At 40.7% G+C, this 14,962-nt stretch overlaps 1 protein-coding gene across 1 annotated transcript in view; it reads left to right on the plus strand.

Annotated features, from left to right (window-relative positions):
* Positions 1 to 14,962, plus strand: part of CCDC175 (coiled-coil domain containing 175) — a 79,458-nt gene that overhangs the window by 58,360 nt on the left and 6,136 nt on the right. Inside the window, exons 16-19 of the mRNA XM_040226356.1 lie at positions 4,815 to 4,967; positions 7,955 to 8,057; positions 11,184 to 11,227; positions 12,667 to 12,829. Coding sequence (XP_040082290.1) covers positions 4,815 to 4,967; positions 7,955 to 8,057; positions 11,184 to 11,227; positions 12,667 to 12,829 — 463 coding nt within the window. The remainder of the gene's footprint in view (positions 1 to 4,814; positions 4,968 to 7,954; positions 8,058 to 11,183; positions 11,228 to 12,666; positions 12,830 to 14,962) is intronic.

The raw sequence follows: 14,962 nt of genomic DNA on the forward strand, positions 1-14,962 counted from the left end.
TATGCTGTCTAGGTTGGTCATAGCTTTTCTTACAAGGAGCAAATGTCCTTTAATTTCATGGCCGCAGTCACCATCTGCAGTGATTTTGGAGCCCCTCAAAATTAAGTCTCTCACTATTTCCATTGTTTCCCCATCTATTTGCCATGAAGTGATGGGACTGGATGCCATGATCTTAGTTTTCTGAATGTTGAGTTTTAAGCCAATTTTTTCACTCTCCTCTTTCACTTTCATCAAAAGGCTCTTTAGTTCTTCTTCGCTTTCTGCCATAAGGGTGGTGTCTTCTGCATATCTGAGGTTATTGATATTTCTCCCAGCAATCTTGATTCCAGCTTGCTTCATCCAGCCCAGTATATTGCATGATGTACTCTGCATATAAATTAAATAAGCAGGGTGACAATGTACAGCCTTTACGTACTCCTTTCCCAATTTGGAACCAGCCCCTTGTTCCATGTCCAGTTCTAACTTCTGCTTCTTGACCTGCATACATATTTCTCAGGAGGCATTTAAGGTGGTCTGATATTACCATCTCTTTAAGAATTTTCCAGTTTGTTGTGATCCACACAAAGGCTTAGCGTAATCAATAGAGCAGAAGTAGATGTTTTTCTGGAACTCTCTTCCTTTTTCTATGATCCAATGGTTGATCTCTGGTCCCACTGCCTTTTCTAAATCCAACCTGAACATCTGGAAACTTACGGTTCATGTACTGTTGAAGCCTGGCTTGGAGAATTTTGAGCATTACTTTGCTAGTGTGTGAGATGAGTTCAATTGTGTGGTAATTTGAACATTCTTTGGCATTGTCTTTCTTAGGGATTGGAATGAAAACTGACCTTTTCCAGTCCTGTGGCCACTGCTGAGTTTTCCAAATTTGCTGGCATATTGAGTGCAGCACTTTCACAGCATCCTCTTTGAGGATTTGAAATAGCTCAACTGGAATTGCATCACCTCCACTAGCTTTGTTCATAGTGATGCTTCCTAAGGCCCACTTGACTTCACATTCCAAAATGTCTGGCTCTAGGTGAGTGATCATACCATCGTGGTCATCTGGGTCATGACGATCTGTTTTGTATAGTTCTTCTGTGTATTCTTGCCACCTTTTCTTAATATCTTCTGCTTCTATTAGGTTCATACCATTTCTGTCCTTTATTGTGCCCATCTTTGCATGAAATGTTCCCTTGATATCTCTAATTTTCTTGAAGAAATCTCTTGTCTTTCCCATTCTATTGTTTTCCTCTATTTTTTTGCATTGATTGCTGAGGAAGGCTTTCTTATCTCTCCTTGCTATTCTTTGGAACTCTGCATTCAAATGGATATATCTTTCCTTTTCTCCTTTGCCTTTCATTTTCTCTTCTTTTCTCAGCTATTTGTAAGGCCTCCTCAGACAACCATTTTGCCTTTTTGCATTTCTTTTTCTTGGGGATGGTCTTGATCACTGCCTCCTGTACAATGTCATGAACCTCCATCCATAGTTCATCAGGCACTCTGTCTATCAGATCTAATCCCTTGAATTTGTTATTACCACTGTATAATCATAAGGGATTTGATTTAGGTCATACCTGAATGGTCTAGTGGTTTTCCCTACTTTCTTCAATTGAAGTCTGAATTTGGCAATAAGGAGTTCATGATCTGAGCCACAGTCAGCTCCTCATCTTGTTTTTGCTGACTGTATTGAACTTCTCCATCTTTGGCTGTAAAGAATATAATCAACCTGATTTCAGTATTGACCACCTGGTGATGTCCATGTATAAAGTCATCTCTTGTGCTGTTGGAAGAGGGTGTGTGCTATGACCAGTGTTCTCTTGGCCAAACTCTGTTAGCCTTTGCCCTCTTCATTTTGTACTGCAAGGCCAAATTTGCCTGTTCCTCCAGGTATCTCTTGACTTCCTACTTTTGCTTTCCAGTCCCCTATGATGAAAAAGACATCCTTTTTGGCTGTTAATTCTAGAAGATCTTATAGGTCTTCAAAAAATGGTTCAGCTTTGGCTTCTTCAGCATTACTGGTTGGGGCATAGACTTGGATTACTGTGATATTGAATGGTATGCCTTGGAAACAGAGATCATTCTGTTGTTTTTGAGAATGCACCCAGGTACTGCATTTCAGACTTTTTGTTGACTACGATGGCTACTCCATTTCTTCTAAGGGATTCTTGCCCACAGTATTAGATACAGTGGTCATCTGAATTAAATTCACCCATTCCGGTCCATTTTAGTTCAGTTCCGTTCAGTTCAGTCACTCAGTCATGTCCGTCTCTTTGCAGCCCCTTGGACTGCAGCATGCCAGGCTTCCCTATCAATCACCAACTCTCGGAGCCGTCTCAAACTCATGTCCATCAAGTTGGTGATGCCATTCAACCATCTCATTCTCTGTCATCCCCTTCTCCTCTTGCCTTCAATCTTTCCCAACATCAGGGTCTTTTCCAATGAGCCAGTTCACTGATTCCTAAAATGTCTCTGTTCACTCTTGCCATCTCCTGTTTGACCACTTCCAATTTACCTTGATTCATGGACCTAACATTCCAGGTTCCTATGCAATATTGTTCTTTACAACTTTGGACTTTACTGCCATCACCAGTCACATCCACAACTGGGCATTTTCACTTTGGCTCCATCTCTTCATTCTTTCTGGAGTTATTTCTCCACTCTTCTACAGTAGCATATTGGGCACCTACCGACCTGGGGAGTTCATCTTTCAGCGTCATATCTTTTTGCCTTTTCATACTGTTCCTGGAGTTGTCAGAGCAAGAATACTGAAGTGGTTTGCCATTGCCTTCTCCAGTGGACCACGTTTTGTCGGTACTCTCCACCATGACCTGTCCATCTTGGGTGGCCCTATACGGCATGACTCATAGTTTCATTGAGTTAGACAAGGCTGTGGTCCATGTGATCAGTTTGATTAGCTTTCTGTGATTGTGGTTTTCATTCTGTCTGTCCTCTGAAGGATAAGGATAAGAGGCTTCCTGATGGGAGAGACTGACTGTGGGGGAAACTGGGTCTTATTCTGATGGGTAGGGCCATGCTCAGTACAACTTTAATTCAATTTTCTGTTGATGGGCGGGACTGTGTTCCCTCCTTGACCTGGAACCAAACAATGGCGGTGGTAGTGAAGATAATGGCGACATCCTTCAAAAGGTCCTGTGCCCACACTGCCACACTCAGTGCCCCCGACCCTGAAGCAGACCATAGCCTATCCACGCCTCTGCTGGAGACATTTATATATACATATATATATATGTATACATATATACGCATGTGTGTGTGTGTGTAGAGGGAGAGAGATCAGCTTTAGAAGCGATTAACATGTAATCTGTTACCACTGGAAAATCACTCACTGGGGGAGGGTTCGTTTTCCTTACTTAAAAGGTGCCATGCATGCTAAATTGCAATAGTTGTGTCCAACAATTTTGTGACCCGAAGATTGTAGCCCACCAGGCTCCTCTGTCCATGGAGATTCTCCAGAAAGAATACTGGAGTGGGTTGCCATGCCCTTCTCCAGGGGATCTTCCTGACCCAGGGATTGAACCCACATCTCCTGTGCCTCCTGTTGAAGGCAGATTCTTTGCCACTGAGCACCTGGGAAGCCCTATTTAAAAAATAGAGATTGGATTGTGTTTTATAAGCTTCTTTTCATATCTGTTATTCTGGTAAATTCCTATGAAGACAAGGATAATGGGCAAAGGTTGTAGGGGTTAGGAGAGTAAATGAAACAGGAGCAGGTAAATGGATGTTTACTACCTTTTAACATTTTATAATCAATAGTTAGTGATAAACTTATGTATGTGCAGTTGATTAAACATAAAATGTGTTCTTTGAGATTCACTGATATCAAAGTAACTTGTAATGTGTTATGGAAATAGAAAAATATGAAGGGGAAAATTGCAAGTATACTATATATATGAGCTTCTCCATTGGCTCAGCGGTAAAGAATCTGCCTGCCAGTGCAGGAGACACAGGAGATTCAGGTTCAGTCCCTGGGTTGGGAAGATCCCCTGCAGAAGGAAATGGCAACCTACTCCAGTAGATGGTGTGGGAAATTTCATGGACAGAGGAGCCTGGTGGGCTACAGTCCATGGGATTGCAAAAAAGTCAGACACCACTTAGTGACTAAACAACCAACAGAACAACATATTATATATATAATTCTATTTTCCTAATAGGATGCTGCTAGGGGCAATTATACAATATACAAAGATTATGTGATTTATAACAGTATAATAATTTAAAACTGACTAGAGAATTCAGAAAAATCCATAAAGTAATATTCTTTGAGAAATAGCAAATATCAAATCCTCCCTGAAAAAACCTCAATAAATTCTACTCCCTTCTTCCTCATTTTGACAGGCAATTGTTTATATATCAAGATATATTCTATTTTGTGAAGTTGTCTCAATAGCTTGACTTTGGCTCTTAACTTGGGATCCGTAGACTTGCTTCCCAGAGTCCATTAGCTTTGGAGTTAAAAGTTCTTCAAGGGAAGATGTTCATAGCCTCTGCTGATGGTCATGGAATTACAGTTGGCCCTTTAGCAATATAGGTTTGAATTGCGTGTGTCCATATATTTGTGAATTATTTTTTTCAGTGAATGCACTACACGGTCTGTGGTTGCTTCAATCGGGAGATGTGAAACTGGTAATAGAGTACCAATTTTAAAGTTATACCCAGATTTTTGACTGGGCGGGGGTTGGTGTCCCTCACTCCCGCATTGTTCAAGGGTCAGCTCTAATTAGAACCCTTCTCTGAATGTGGTACAGGCAGCTTAATACACTGGCGCCCTGCTAGTTGAACTCTATAAGGTAATTGTGGATTTTATGTTTGAGCAGAAGAAAGTGAAGGAGGAGTTGAAACAGTTAAGAGAGCATGAAAGCTATAAAACCAAAGCTCATTTTGAAATTTTAAAAAGCTTAGAAAATGAAGTCTATTTTCATGACCTAAAAACAGATGCTTTGATCCTGGAAAATAAAAGATTAAAAGAGGTAAGTTCAAGAGCACTTTACTTTGTACGATGGTCATGGTTGATTTCCATATCTGTACTAGTTATGAGAGAAAAGGAGAGAATAACTCTTGAAACTTTCTAAGTGAAACTTAAAGTACACAGAGAGAAGCGCCCACATCATACACAGTTTAATGAACACACTGAATAACCAACACCTAGATCAAGAAACAAAGCACCCATCGACAGAATCCAGATACTGTCTTCTATGTCTTCTATGGGCTTCCTGTCATTGACCTTCCCACAATATACTATATCATATACTATACTCTCCCACAATATGCTATACTGACTTAACACTGTATACGAGTTCTGCCTGTTTTTGAACATTATATGTATGGAATGATACAATACATATTCTTTTGCCCAAAATTATGCTTCCCAGGTTTCTTATTATTATTGAGTGAAGTTACGGTTCATTCATTCTCAGTTCTATATTGTATTTTACTGTTTGTATGTATTGTATTCCGTTGTATGGCTATACTATAGTTTATACACTCTGCTCTTGATGGGGGTTTGGAGAGTTTCTAATTTGGACTACTACTATGAAAAGTCTATTGCGTGTATTTTGATGAATGTAGTTACATATTGCTTTTGGGTAAACAGCTCAAGTGGCATTCTAGAGCCATAGAGGGTCATATGGTCCACCTTAGTGCACAGGGGCAGTCTCCCAAGGACATGGCACTACCTGCCACTCCTGTCTGCAGTGTAAGAGAGCATAGTTATTCCTGATTCTAGGCAAAATTCAGCCGTGTTCAATTTAATCATTCTGGAGGGTGTGTAGAGGCGATCCATTGTGGTTTTAATTTGCATTTTCCTGATGAGTCAGGAAATGATTTGTATGTTGTTCGCTACTTGGAGACCCTCTTTGTGAAGTATCTGTTCAGTCTTGTGCCCGTTTTAAAAGTTAGATTGTTTCAGATTGATGGTAGTTCTTTTTATAGCAAAGGAATTTGTTCATCCAACCCCTAAAATGAAAGTCTCAATCTCAAAAGATTAAGTTTTGCTTATTAATACTTAAGATTTACTTATTTGAGTCTGTCACTCAGTAGTAACCCTGTAGTGTGACTTTGGGCAGTCCTGCAGCACTAAGACTCTAAATGGCAACAATTATCTGTCTAATATCATGTGTTTTTCGGTATAATTAAATGACATAAGAGATATGAGTCTACTTTGAAAAGGCAGATGTGCTCCACAGAGCCCAGGTGCCACTGGTAGTAACCCACACACATCCAACATCTTCACCCTTCTAGCCTTGAAACAACCTTGTAAGGAATTTCATCCACCTATGAAACATTCCACAAGACTGTCTTCCTATCAAGATGATGTAGATTATTTATTGAGTTAGTTGGAATTTTCATTGCTATTTTGGTAATGGGTGAGCAAGTGGATGATTATGTGAAACATTGATTCTAAAAGTTCTGTTTTGGACTCGAGATCCCTGGATGACCCTATGCTTATATCTTATTCATTCATCACTCTTTGTTTTGACGATCTCATCCCTTCATTCAACAAACATTTTAAGCATCACTGAGTCCCAAGTTCTAGGGAAGAAACAGTGAATACAAAGATGGGTAAGACACTGTCCCAAACCCTTAAAAAGTTCACAGTCTGGCTGGGGAGACAGGTATACAAATGTATAATTACAATTTGGTTAAGTGTGACAATCCACCCAGGACACATATACATAGTCACCCAGAGCATGAGCATTTAGTCACACCAGGTGAGGAGCTCCAGGAAAAAATCTGACCTGGTGCTGTTAGCATTTAACACCTGGGAGATAGTGAGATTCCTTGAGGATAGTTAATGAGAACAGTGAGGTGTGAACAGAGTTCGGAAGAAAGATTGTTTTGAAAGAAGAAACAGTAGAAGTGGAGACCAAAAGGGGACTAAAAGACTGAAAAGGGGACTAATAGAGAGTTACAGGAAGCCACCTGAACTAGACCAGTCTATAAACAGTGATCCATGTTCAAAGAGAGCAAGAATGATGAGTTGGATTTGGCTTATGATAGCTTTCACTTAGATTTACTATAAAACCTGCCAGCAAGCTGTGCAAAGACTGACACAGGGTAAGGCTGCAGGAGAGCCCCTCTGGTACATCCTCATGAACAGTCCTATGGAACAGGTCCATGTCTTCTCCTAGGGCACTGGGACCACTTCTAAGATTTTTATCAGTAGTTTCTAGTGTTTGACAATTTCTCTCTTGAAACTGAGCAGGTGCCTACTTTATAATGCCCACATTTTCAGAGTTCCCAGACTTTAGAGTTCCTGAGCACTGGGTAGTTAGAACAGAAAGCCATGTCGCTGATATCCAAATCACTGCTGTCACTGCAGCCAACCCAATGAAACATCCAACTAGAGTGAGCAATTCCGTAGGGTCTCCTAAGCGTCTGTCTACAATGCGGTAGACCTGGGTTTGATCCCTTGGTCGGGAAGATCCCCTGGAGAAGGAAATGGCAATCCACTCCAGTACCATTACCTGGAAAATCCCATGGACAGAGGATAGGCCACAGTCCATGGGGTTGCAAAGAGTCGGACACAACTGAGTGACTTTCCTTCCTTCCTTCCTGACTTGATAATTCATCTCTCTGAGGTCCTATGAATACCTCCAGTGAGGCAACATTGCTGCCTTGTAGCATATACTGAACACACATTTTGCCAAAAGGAAAATTTTTTTTCCTGTGGACACAGTGCATTTAGGCAGCATACCTTATTTAGTTCATTTTTTGTGGAAATTCAGAATATCACTTTATTTGGGTGAAGTTGAAATGCTTACTAGGAAACAAGGTCCCTTATTTCCCTCACCAGAACGTTAACTTAGCAAGGGCTGTGCTTACCACTGTCACCTCGGCAGCTAGAATGACAGGACACACAGAGGAGGGATCAATAAATGTTTGCTAAGTGACTACACAGATAATTAACCTACTATAATTCAACAGCTTAAAGCAACCATCCACCTTTAATTTCCAGTATATTGCATACCTAAAGGACAACATAGAGCAATATGAAAGGGGAGAAGAAGACCTCATGTGCTCCTCAAGTGACCTGCCTTGTCAGCTGACAAAATTTCAGAGTAAGTAATGTGTCGTGAGCGACCTTTTACATATAAAAAAATAAAGTTCTCTTTTGTTGAAATCAGTGTTACTGGTTTGATATAATAAAATGCACCCATCTTAAGTTCAATGAGTTTTGACAGGTGTACATACCACCAGAAAGATACAGAACATGTTCGTCATTGAAAAGCATCCCTTGTGTCTCTTTATGGTTGATTTCCCAGTCTGCTGCCAGTTCCTAGAAACCACTGAAGGACAGGGCCTTCTGTCCTTAAGGATTGGATATAACGGGCTGATAGAACATGTACTGATTTGTACCTGGCTCCTTTTACTCAGAAGACTTTTTAAAGATCCATCTATGTTGCTGCATATATCCTAATTTGCTTTTTTATAGCTGTATAGTGAAAGTGTGTTAGTCGCTCAGTCATGACTCTTTGTGACCCCAGGGACTGTAGCCTGCCAGGCTCCTCTATCCATGGAATTCTCCATGCAAGAATATTGGAGTGGGTTGCCATTCCCTTCACCAAGGGATCTACCTGACTCAGAGATCAAACCTGGGTCTCCTACATTGCAAGGCAGATTCTTTACTGTCTGAGCCACCGGGGAAGTAGCTGTATGGTAGTGGTCCTTTAAAGGGATGTACCATATTTTGTTTATCCCTTCACTAGCTGAGGAACATTTGGATTGTTTCCATTTGGGGGTTACTATTTGTGTTTTTGAGAATATTTATCTTAGTTTCTCTTGGGTAAATACAAAGGAGGGGAATCACTGGATTTATAAGAAATAGCCTGTTTGCCAAAGTAGTTGTACAGACTTATTATCCTAATAGCAATGGGATACTCCACATCCTCTCCAGCACTTAAAATTGTCAAAGCACTTAAAATTGTTGTCATTTTAACCATTTAGTAGCTATGAAATGACATTTCCTCTTGATTAAGATTTTCTATCGACTAAGGTTGTTAAGTGTCTTCTACTGTTTTTTGGCCACTTACATATCATTTTTTATGTTGTATTGTTGACAAATTATCTGTTACAACATAACAAGCATTACAGATTACTTTGCTTACAAATTGTCAGTTTGGTTAGAACTTAGTGGCGGCAACTTCTGCCTGAGCTATTGCACATCAGCTGGGGCAACTTGATGGCTGAGGGGTAATTCGGCAGCTGGGGACCGGAGTCATCTGAAGACCCGCTCACTCGTGTCTGGTGTCGATGCTGGCTCTCAGCTGAACTCAGGGGAGACTGTTAACCAGAACACCTCTATGTGGCCTCTCCATATGTGTAGTTGCTTGACCTGCTGTGTTTCAAAAGCTAACATTCCAAGAAAACAAAGCAGGAGTTCATGGCATTGTGACTTGACCTGAAAAGTCAGTGCCACATGTCTTTCCAAATCTTTGCCCATTGCTTTGTGTTATTTGTGTTTCTTATTGAGTTAAAATATTTATCTAGTCTGGAAATTAGTCCTTCTTCAGTCTAAGGCTTGATTTTTCATTTTCTTAATGGTGCCCTAGAAAAAAGTTTAAAATTTTCTTTTGAACAAAGTCTGCTTTATCTAGTTTGTCTTTTTAGCATTAGTATGTTTTGTGTCCTTTTTTGCCTAAGCCTAGTTCTCAGAGTTTTTCCTATGTTTTCTCTATTAGTTTTTCAGTTCAGTTTAGTTCAGTCGCTCAGGCGTGTCCAGCTCTTTGCGACCCCATGGACTGCAGCACGTCAGGCTTCCCTACCCTTCACCAACTAGTTTTTTAGCTTTAATGTCTAGATCCCTGGTTCAAGTTAACTCTTTCATATGGTATGAGGTAAGGGTTGAAATATAACGGTTTTGTTTTATGCATATTCAGTTGTTCCAGCACCATCTTTGAAAAGACTTTCCTTTTAGCATTGTATTACTCAATGACTTTAAAAAAAGTCAGTTTTATGAATCTGTTCCTTTATTCTAAGTATCTGAATTTATACCAACATCACACTGTCCTGATTGCTATAGTTTCATATTCAATCTGGAAATCATGTAATGCAAGTTCTTCTCATTTGTGCTTCTCTATTAGAATCATTTTGGTTATTTTAGATATTTTGATTTCCATATAAGCTTTAGAATTAGCTTATTAATCTACACATACACATACCTCTGCTGGGATCTTAATTGAGTCTGTGTTGAATCTATAAATCAATCTGAGGAGAATATACATCTTAACAAAGTGAAGACTTCCAATCCAAGAATACAGTATATACCTCCATTTATTTAGAACTTACTTAATTTTTCTCAGCAAGATTTCACAGCTGTTAGTAAAGTTTCAGAGGTCCTCAAGAACATCCTCAGTCCCAGTGATTAGCTGGAAGGATTCACAGGACTCAGACATTGTTATGCTTGACGGTTATTGTCTGTTACAGTGAAGGATACCAAGTAAAATCAGGGAAGGGAAAAGGGCTTGGTGGAAAGTAGGTGCAAGCCTGCAGGTGGCCTCTCCCAGTGGAGTTCCGGTGGAGTTGCACCCCAGTGCATGCATTTGATTCCCCCAGCAGTGGTGTGTGACACATGCCAACTGGTGCCAGGTAGGGGAGCTTACAGGGTTGGGTGTCCAGGGTATTAGGAGGGGGTCCGTCACATGGGCAAGCAGTGCCATTGTGAATGACCTCAGCGACTCAAGCAGCTACTGAAACGCTCAGGTGGTGTTTCTCCTTTACAAGGCTAGTGCGGAAAATGGCACTGATTGATTTTGGAATGTCAAACCAATCTTTCACTCCTGCGATAAGATCCACTTATTCAAAAGCTGTTACTGTTTTCATATATTGCTGGATTTGATTGGTTAATCTTTGAACAGATTTCTGTGTCTGTGTGCAAGCCTGCCTTGCTCAGCTTGCATCCCTCCAGGAGAGCCCAATGACCGGAGGAGGGCTCCCTTCTTTTAGGTGTCACCGTTCTGGGTTGCCCATCCTCCAGTATCTGAAAACTGGATATTGCAGCAAATTTATTTGTTTTATATATTTAGTCCCATTTTCTCCTTTTTTACAGTGGGAGGGCAAGTGTTAGTCTGACATTTCAGAAGTAGAAACTTATAGATAAAAATGGTTTTTGAGAAACAAATAGCATTACTTTAATAAAATGTTCAAATTATTTCAGTAACCTTTGCATTTAAAAATCTTTAATTTAGCACAATATTCGGATCTGTGGGCTGAATTTTGGACTACACTTAAGGTGAGCTTTTTTATGTTGCCTTCATAAGTATCATATTTTTAAGATATCTACCTACTTAATAAGTGTGTGTGTAAGGAAGGAAGACAGAGCTCATGTGATCATCACATCCTAAAATGTGTTCTTTGTGTTGTTACAAAACAAATGTCAACTGAATCAGTTTTAAAGATTTTTATTGGCTTTGTGCAACACCTCACAAATCAGGCAGCATTTTAGCTAGCAGACAGGAAGAAGCTCTGGGGATCTGTACAAAATGAAAGACTTTTATAGGCAGAGGGAGCAAGAACAAGGAAGTCATTCCAGGAAAAAATGGCAGGTTCCATATTGTAAGGCCACTTCCCTTTCAGGGATGGCAGGGATCAACCAGGCAGATTACCTATTTTGTGCTGATCAGGTAATTCCTGATGGACTGGTTAAGATTCCATTTCTAAGAGAACTGAAACTAATTAAGTCTCTCAGTTTGGTGACGTGGGATTTAGTGTAAGTGACTCCATTTTGGGCCTGTTGTCTTATTCTTAAGAATATAAAATGTCATTATGAAATCTTAATCCTTTGGGAAGCTATCTTCCCACTCTACCACTTCAGCTAAAGTGGGAATGACATTTTTATTTCCAAGCATAAACGGAAGACAGATTATTTTAGGACAAATTTGTCAGTTCTGAACTCTCTCTTTCCTCCACATTTTACCAGCTATGCACCATCTCCATCTCTCCCTGCTTTAGAAGCAGGTAGACTAGAATATAGATCCTGGTTCTGCTACTTTCTAAGTAACTAAGGTTTACCTGTGATCCTTGTTTAACCCTTAAACAGAGGCTAAGAGAAGTGCTAGTAATGCCTTTTTTTAGATGAAGCTACTGAGTGAGATTCAGACAATTGAAATGATTTGCCCAAGACCAGACTATAGCCCTCCAGGCTCCTCTGTCCATGGAATTCTCCAGGCAAGAATACAGAGTGGGTGGCCATTCCCTTCCCCAGGAGATCTTCCCAACACGTGGACTGAACTCAGGTCTTCTGCATTGCAGGACCATGTGAGCCACCAGGGAAGCCCACTGATGAACTTTCGGGGATTTAAAGCTCAGATCTCCCTGACTGCAAAGTTCCTTCTCTTAAGCTGCAAGCCGCACTGAGTCTCCTCTGCAGTTCTGTGGTGCTCCTAAGATGAGCTGGCTTTTTTATGCCACTGCCGCCCACCACCACTACTACCCTACCCAGTTAAAATTTTGAGTTTAGTGAGCATTCTATTAAATCTCATTTGTTAATCCACTTTTCTAACATCCTTTACAGAACTTTGTGAATTTTCTGTGTATAAACACTTACTTTAGACAACTAGTACCAATATTGTGTATGTATTTTTGTCTTGTGCACGACTCACTTGTACAAGATATTTTTATTTATTTTGTTGCTATTTACATTCACATACCCCCAAATGCTATTTTTTTAAGGAACTGATAGAAAGTGGTAATGAGATCTTGAGAGAAATAAAAAATCTGATAGACAAGCTGTGTGAAAGAGATGAAAAAATCGAGCAGATCAGTATTTGGCTTCAATCAGACCTTGAAGAGATGCGTAGTCTCATGGAACAGGAATCGGAGACAGACTTTCTCAGTAAGTAACATCTCAAGAATTTTCTGCTATTTTACTGTCAGTGGTGACATCAAAAATAGCCCCCCAAAAGAATGCCAACCAATAATTTAGTTATCTGCAATAATCTATTCCCAATAATGTCACATATGTTCACTGAATGTTGATTCTCATTTGTGGGATTGAATATGGCAATGTAGCAGTGTTGCGCAAACCTCCCTTTTATCTTGGTGAGTCTCCTAAATAACTGAATCTCAACTTCTTTATGATTTTTAAAAATATTCCCCCCCCCAAACTTTTTAAACTATTTTACATGCTTCCTTGTCTTCTTAAAAGAAAATATTGAACATCATTTTGCCCTTTCTTCCTGAGCTGAGTTTAGCATTAGAGACAGGAACTGTTGCCTTCTCTGAAAGTCTAACGATGCTTTCTGGGTCTTCTGAGATGTTAACACATCAATTATAACACAACTGACTCAAGAGCAAACAACCCAGTCTTTTCAGAGGAAGATCAACCTTCATCCTCAGTCCCTCCTCTAGAGTCGTGTTAGACACCAGGGCCACAGAACTGTCCATACCAGGACTGCAGTGAGAAGCAGAGGTCAATCCTTGGCCAGTACAGCCCAGGGATCCCAGGGCTGGAATCCCTTGAAAAGGTGGGATGGTGGAGGTAGAGGGCGCTGTCAGAAGGAAGGAGCATAGAGGTGAGACGGATCATCTGACAAGTGTACAGATCTATTAGAGGTTGTTAAGATTTAAGAGCATCCTCATTAGATAAGCCATACTGAAGGTGAGCTGTGAAAAATAAGTGAAATGAAAGAAAGTGGCACAATTAAAAACATCTAGATATTTGGTGGAGAAGGCAATGGCAACCCACTCCAGTACTCTTGCCTGGAAACTCTCAAGGATGAAGGAGCCTGGTAGGCTGCAGTCCGTGGGGTCGCTAAGAGTCGGGCATGACTGAGCGACTTCCCTTTCACTTTTCACTTTCATGCACTGGAGAAGGACATGGCAACCCACTCCAGTGTTCTTGCCTGGAGAATCCCAGGCACGGGGGAGCCTGGTGGGCTGCCGTCTATGGGGTCGCACAGAGTCGGACACGACTGAAGCGACTTAGCAGCAGATATTTGGTAAAAAAACAAAACAAAACAAAACAAAACAAGCAGTGTTCTGAGGGTGTTGCTTGATAAAAGAAATAATGTTTTAGCAGCCACTAAGGAACTTTGTGGGTGAATCTTCTTATCAAGCAAAAAGCTGTGTTTGTCATCATGTTCCACCTTGATGATACTTATTATGTGTGCATGCTCAGTGGCTTCAGTTAAGTCAGATTCTTTGTGATCCAATAGACTGAAGCCCACCAGGCTGCTCTGTCTGTGGGAGTTCTCAGGCAAGAATACTGGTGCGGGTTGCCATTTCCTCCTCCAGGGGATCTTCATGACCCAGGGACTGAACCCAAGTCTCCTGCACTGCAGGCAGATTCTTTACCCCTGAGCCACCAGGGAAGCCCCTATACTTATGATATCTTATTGCATAAAGAGTCTTTGTGCATCTTGCTTAACTCTGAGTTTTCTTTATTAGGTCAGGCCATCCCTAGTAACTGTAGATCAAGTAGACATTTAAGAGCTAAACAGTTTCTTCAATTGCGCTGTTTTCACAAGGGAAAATCTTCCTTTTTTGTCTGAAACCTGATGGAATCTTTACATTGGAGCAAATGTACTATATTGAAAAGCTAAACCCACTGAAAAACTAATACCGTATTCCCCTTTTCTTGTACTTTGAGAAATGATAACCTATTGAAAGTGATTGCAGCATGGAAATAATGGAAGGCCCCCCAAAGGAGAACAAGCTGAGGCAAAAAGCTTGGTAGACCAAAGGAGTCAGTGTCACCATCACTTGTTTTGGGCAGAGATTCAGAGGCAGGCAGGGGAGTGGGAGAGGTTTAGTGTTGGGGGTGGGGAAAAGGAAAGCTTCAGGTGTGTTCTGACTGGAGGTTGTTGGCATTGCTGGCAACAGGCTGACTAGAAGCTGGATAGCCTATGTGATAGATTAGTGAGCACATTTGGCTCTTCTCTGGTTGGGCCTGAGTTAGAAGAAGAGTCATAAAGGAGGGAAGTTGGCAGTCATCGATCAAGTTACGACTATTCTGGGCTAACTGTGT

The sequence above is a fragment of the Oryx dammah genome, unplaced genomic scaffold (genome assembly GCF_014754425.2).
Source record: "Oryx dammah isolate SB20612 unplaced genomic scaffold, SCBI_Odam_1.1 HiC_scaffold_26, whole genome shotgun sequence".
NCBI classification, from domain to species: Eukaryota; Metazoa; Chordata; class Mammalia; order Artiodactyla; family Bovidae; genus Oryx; species Oryx dammah.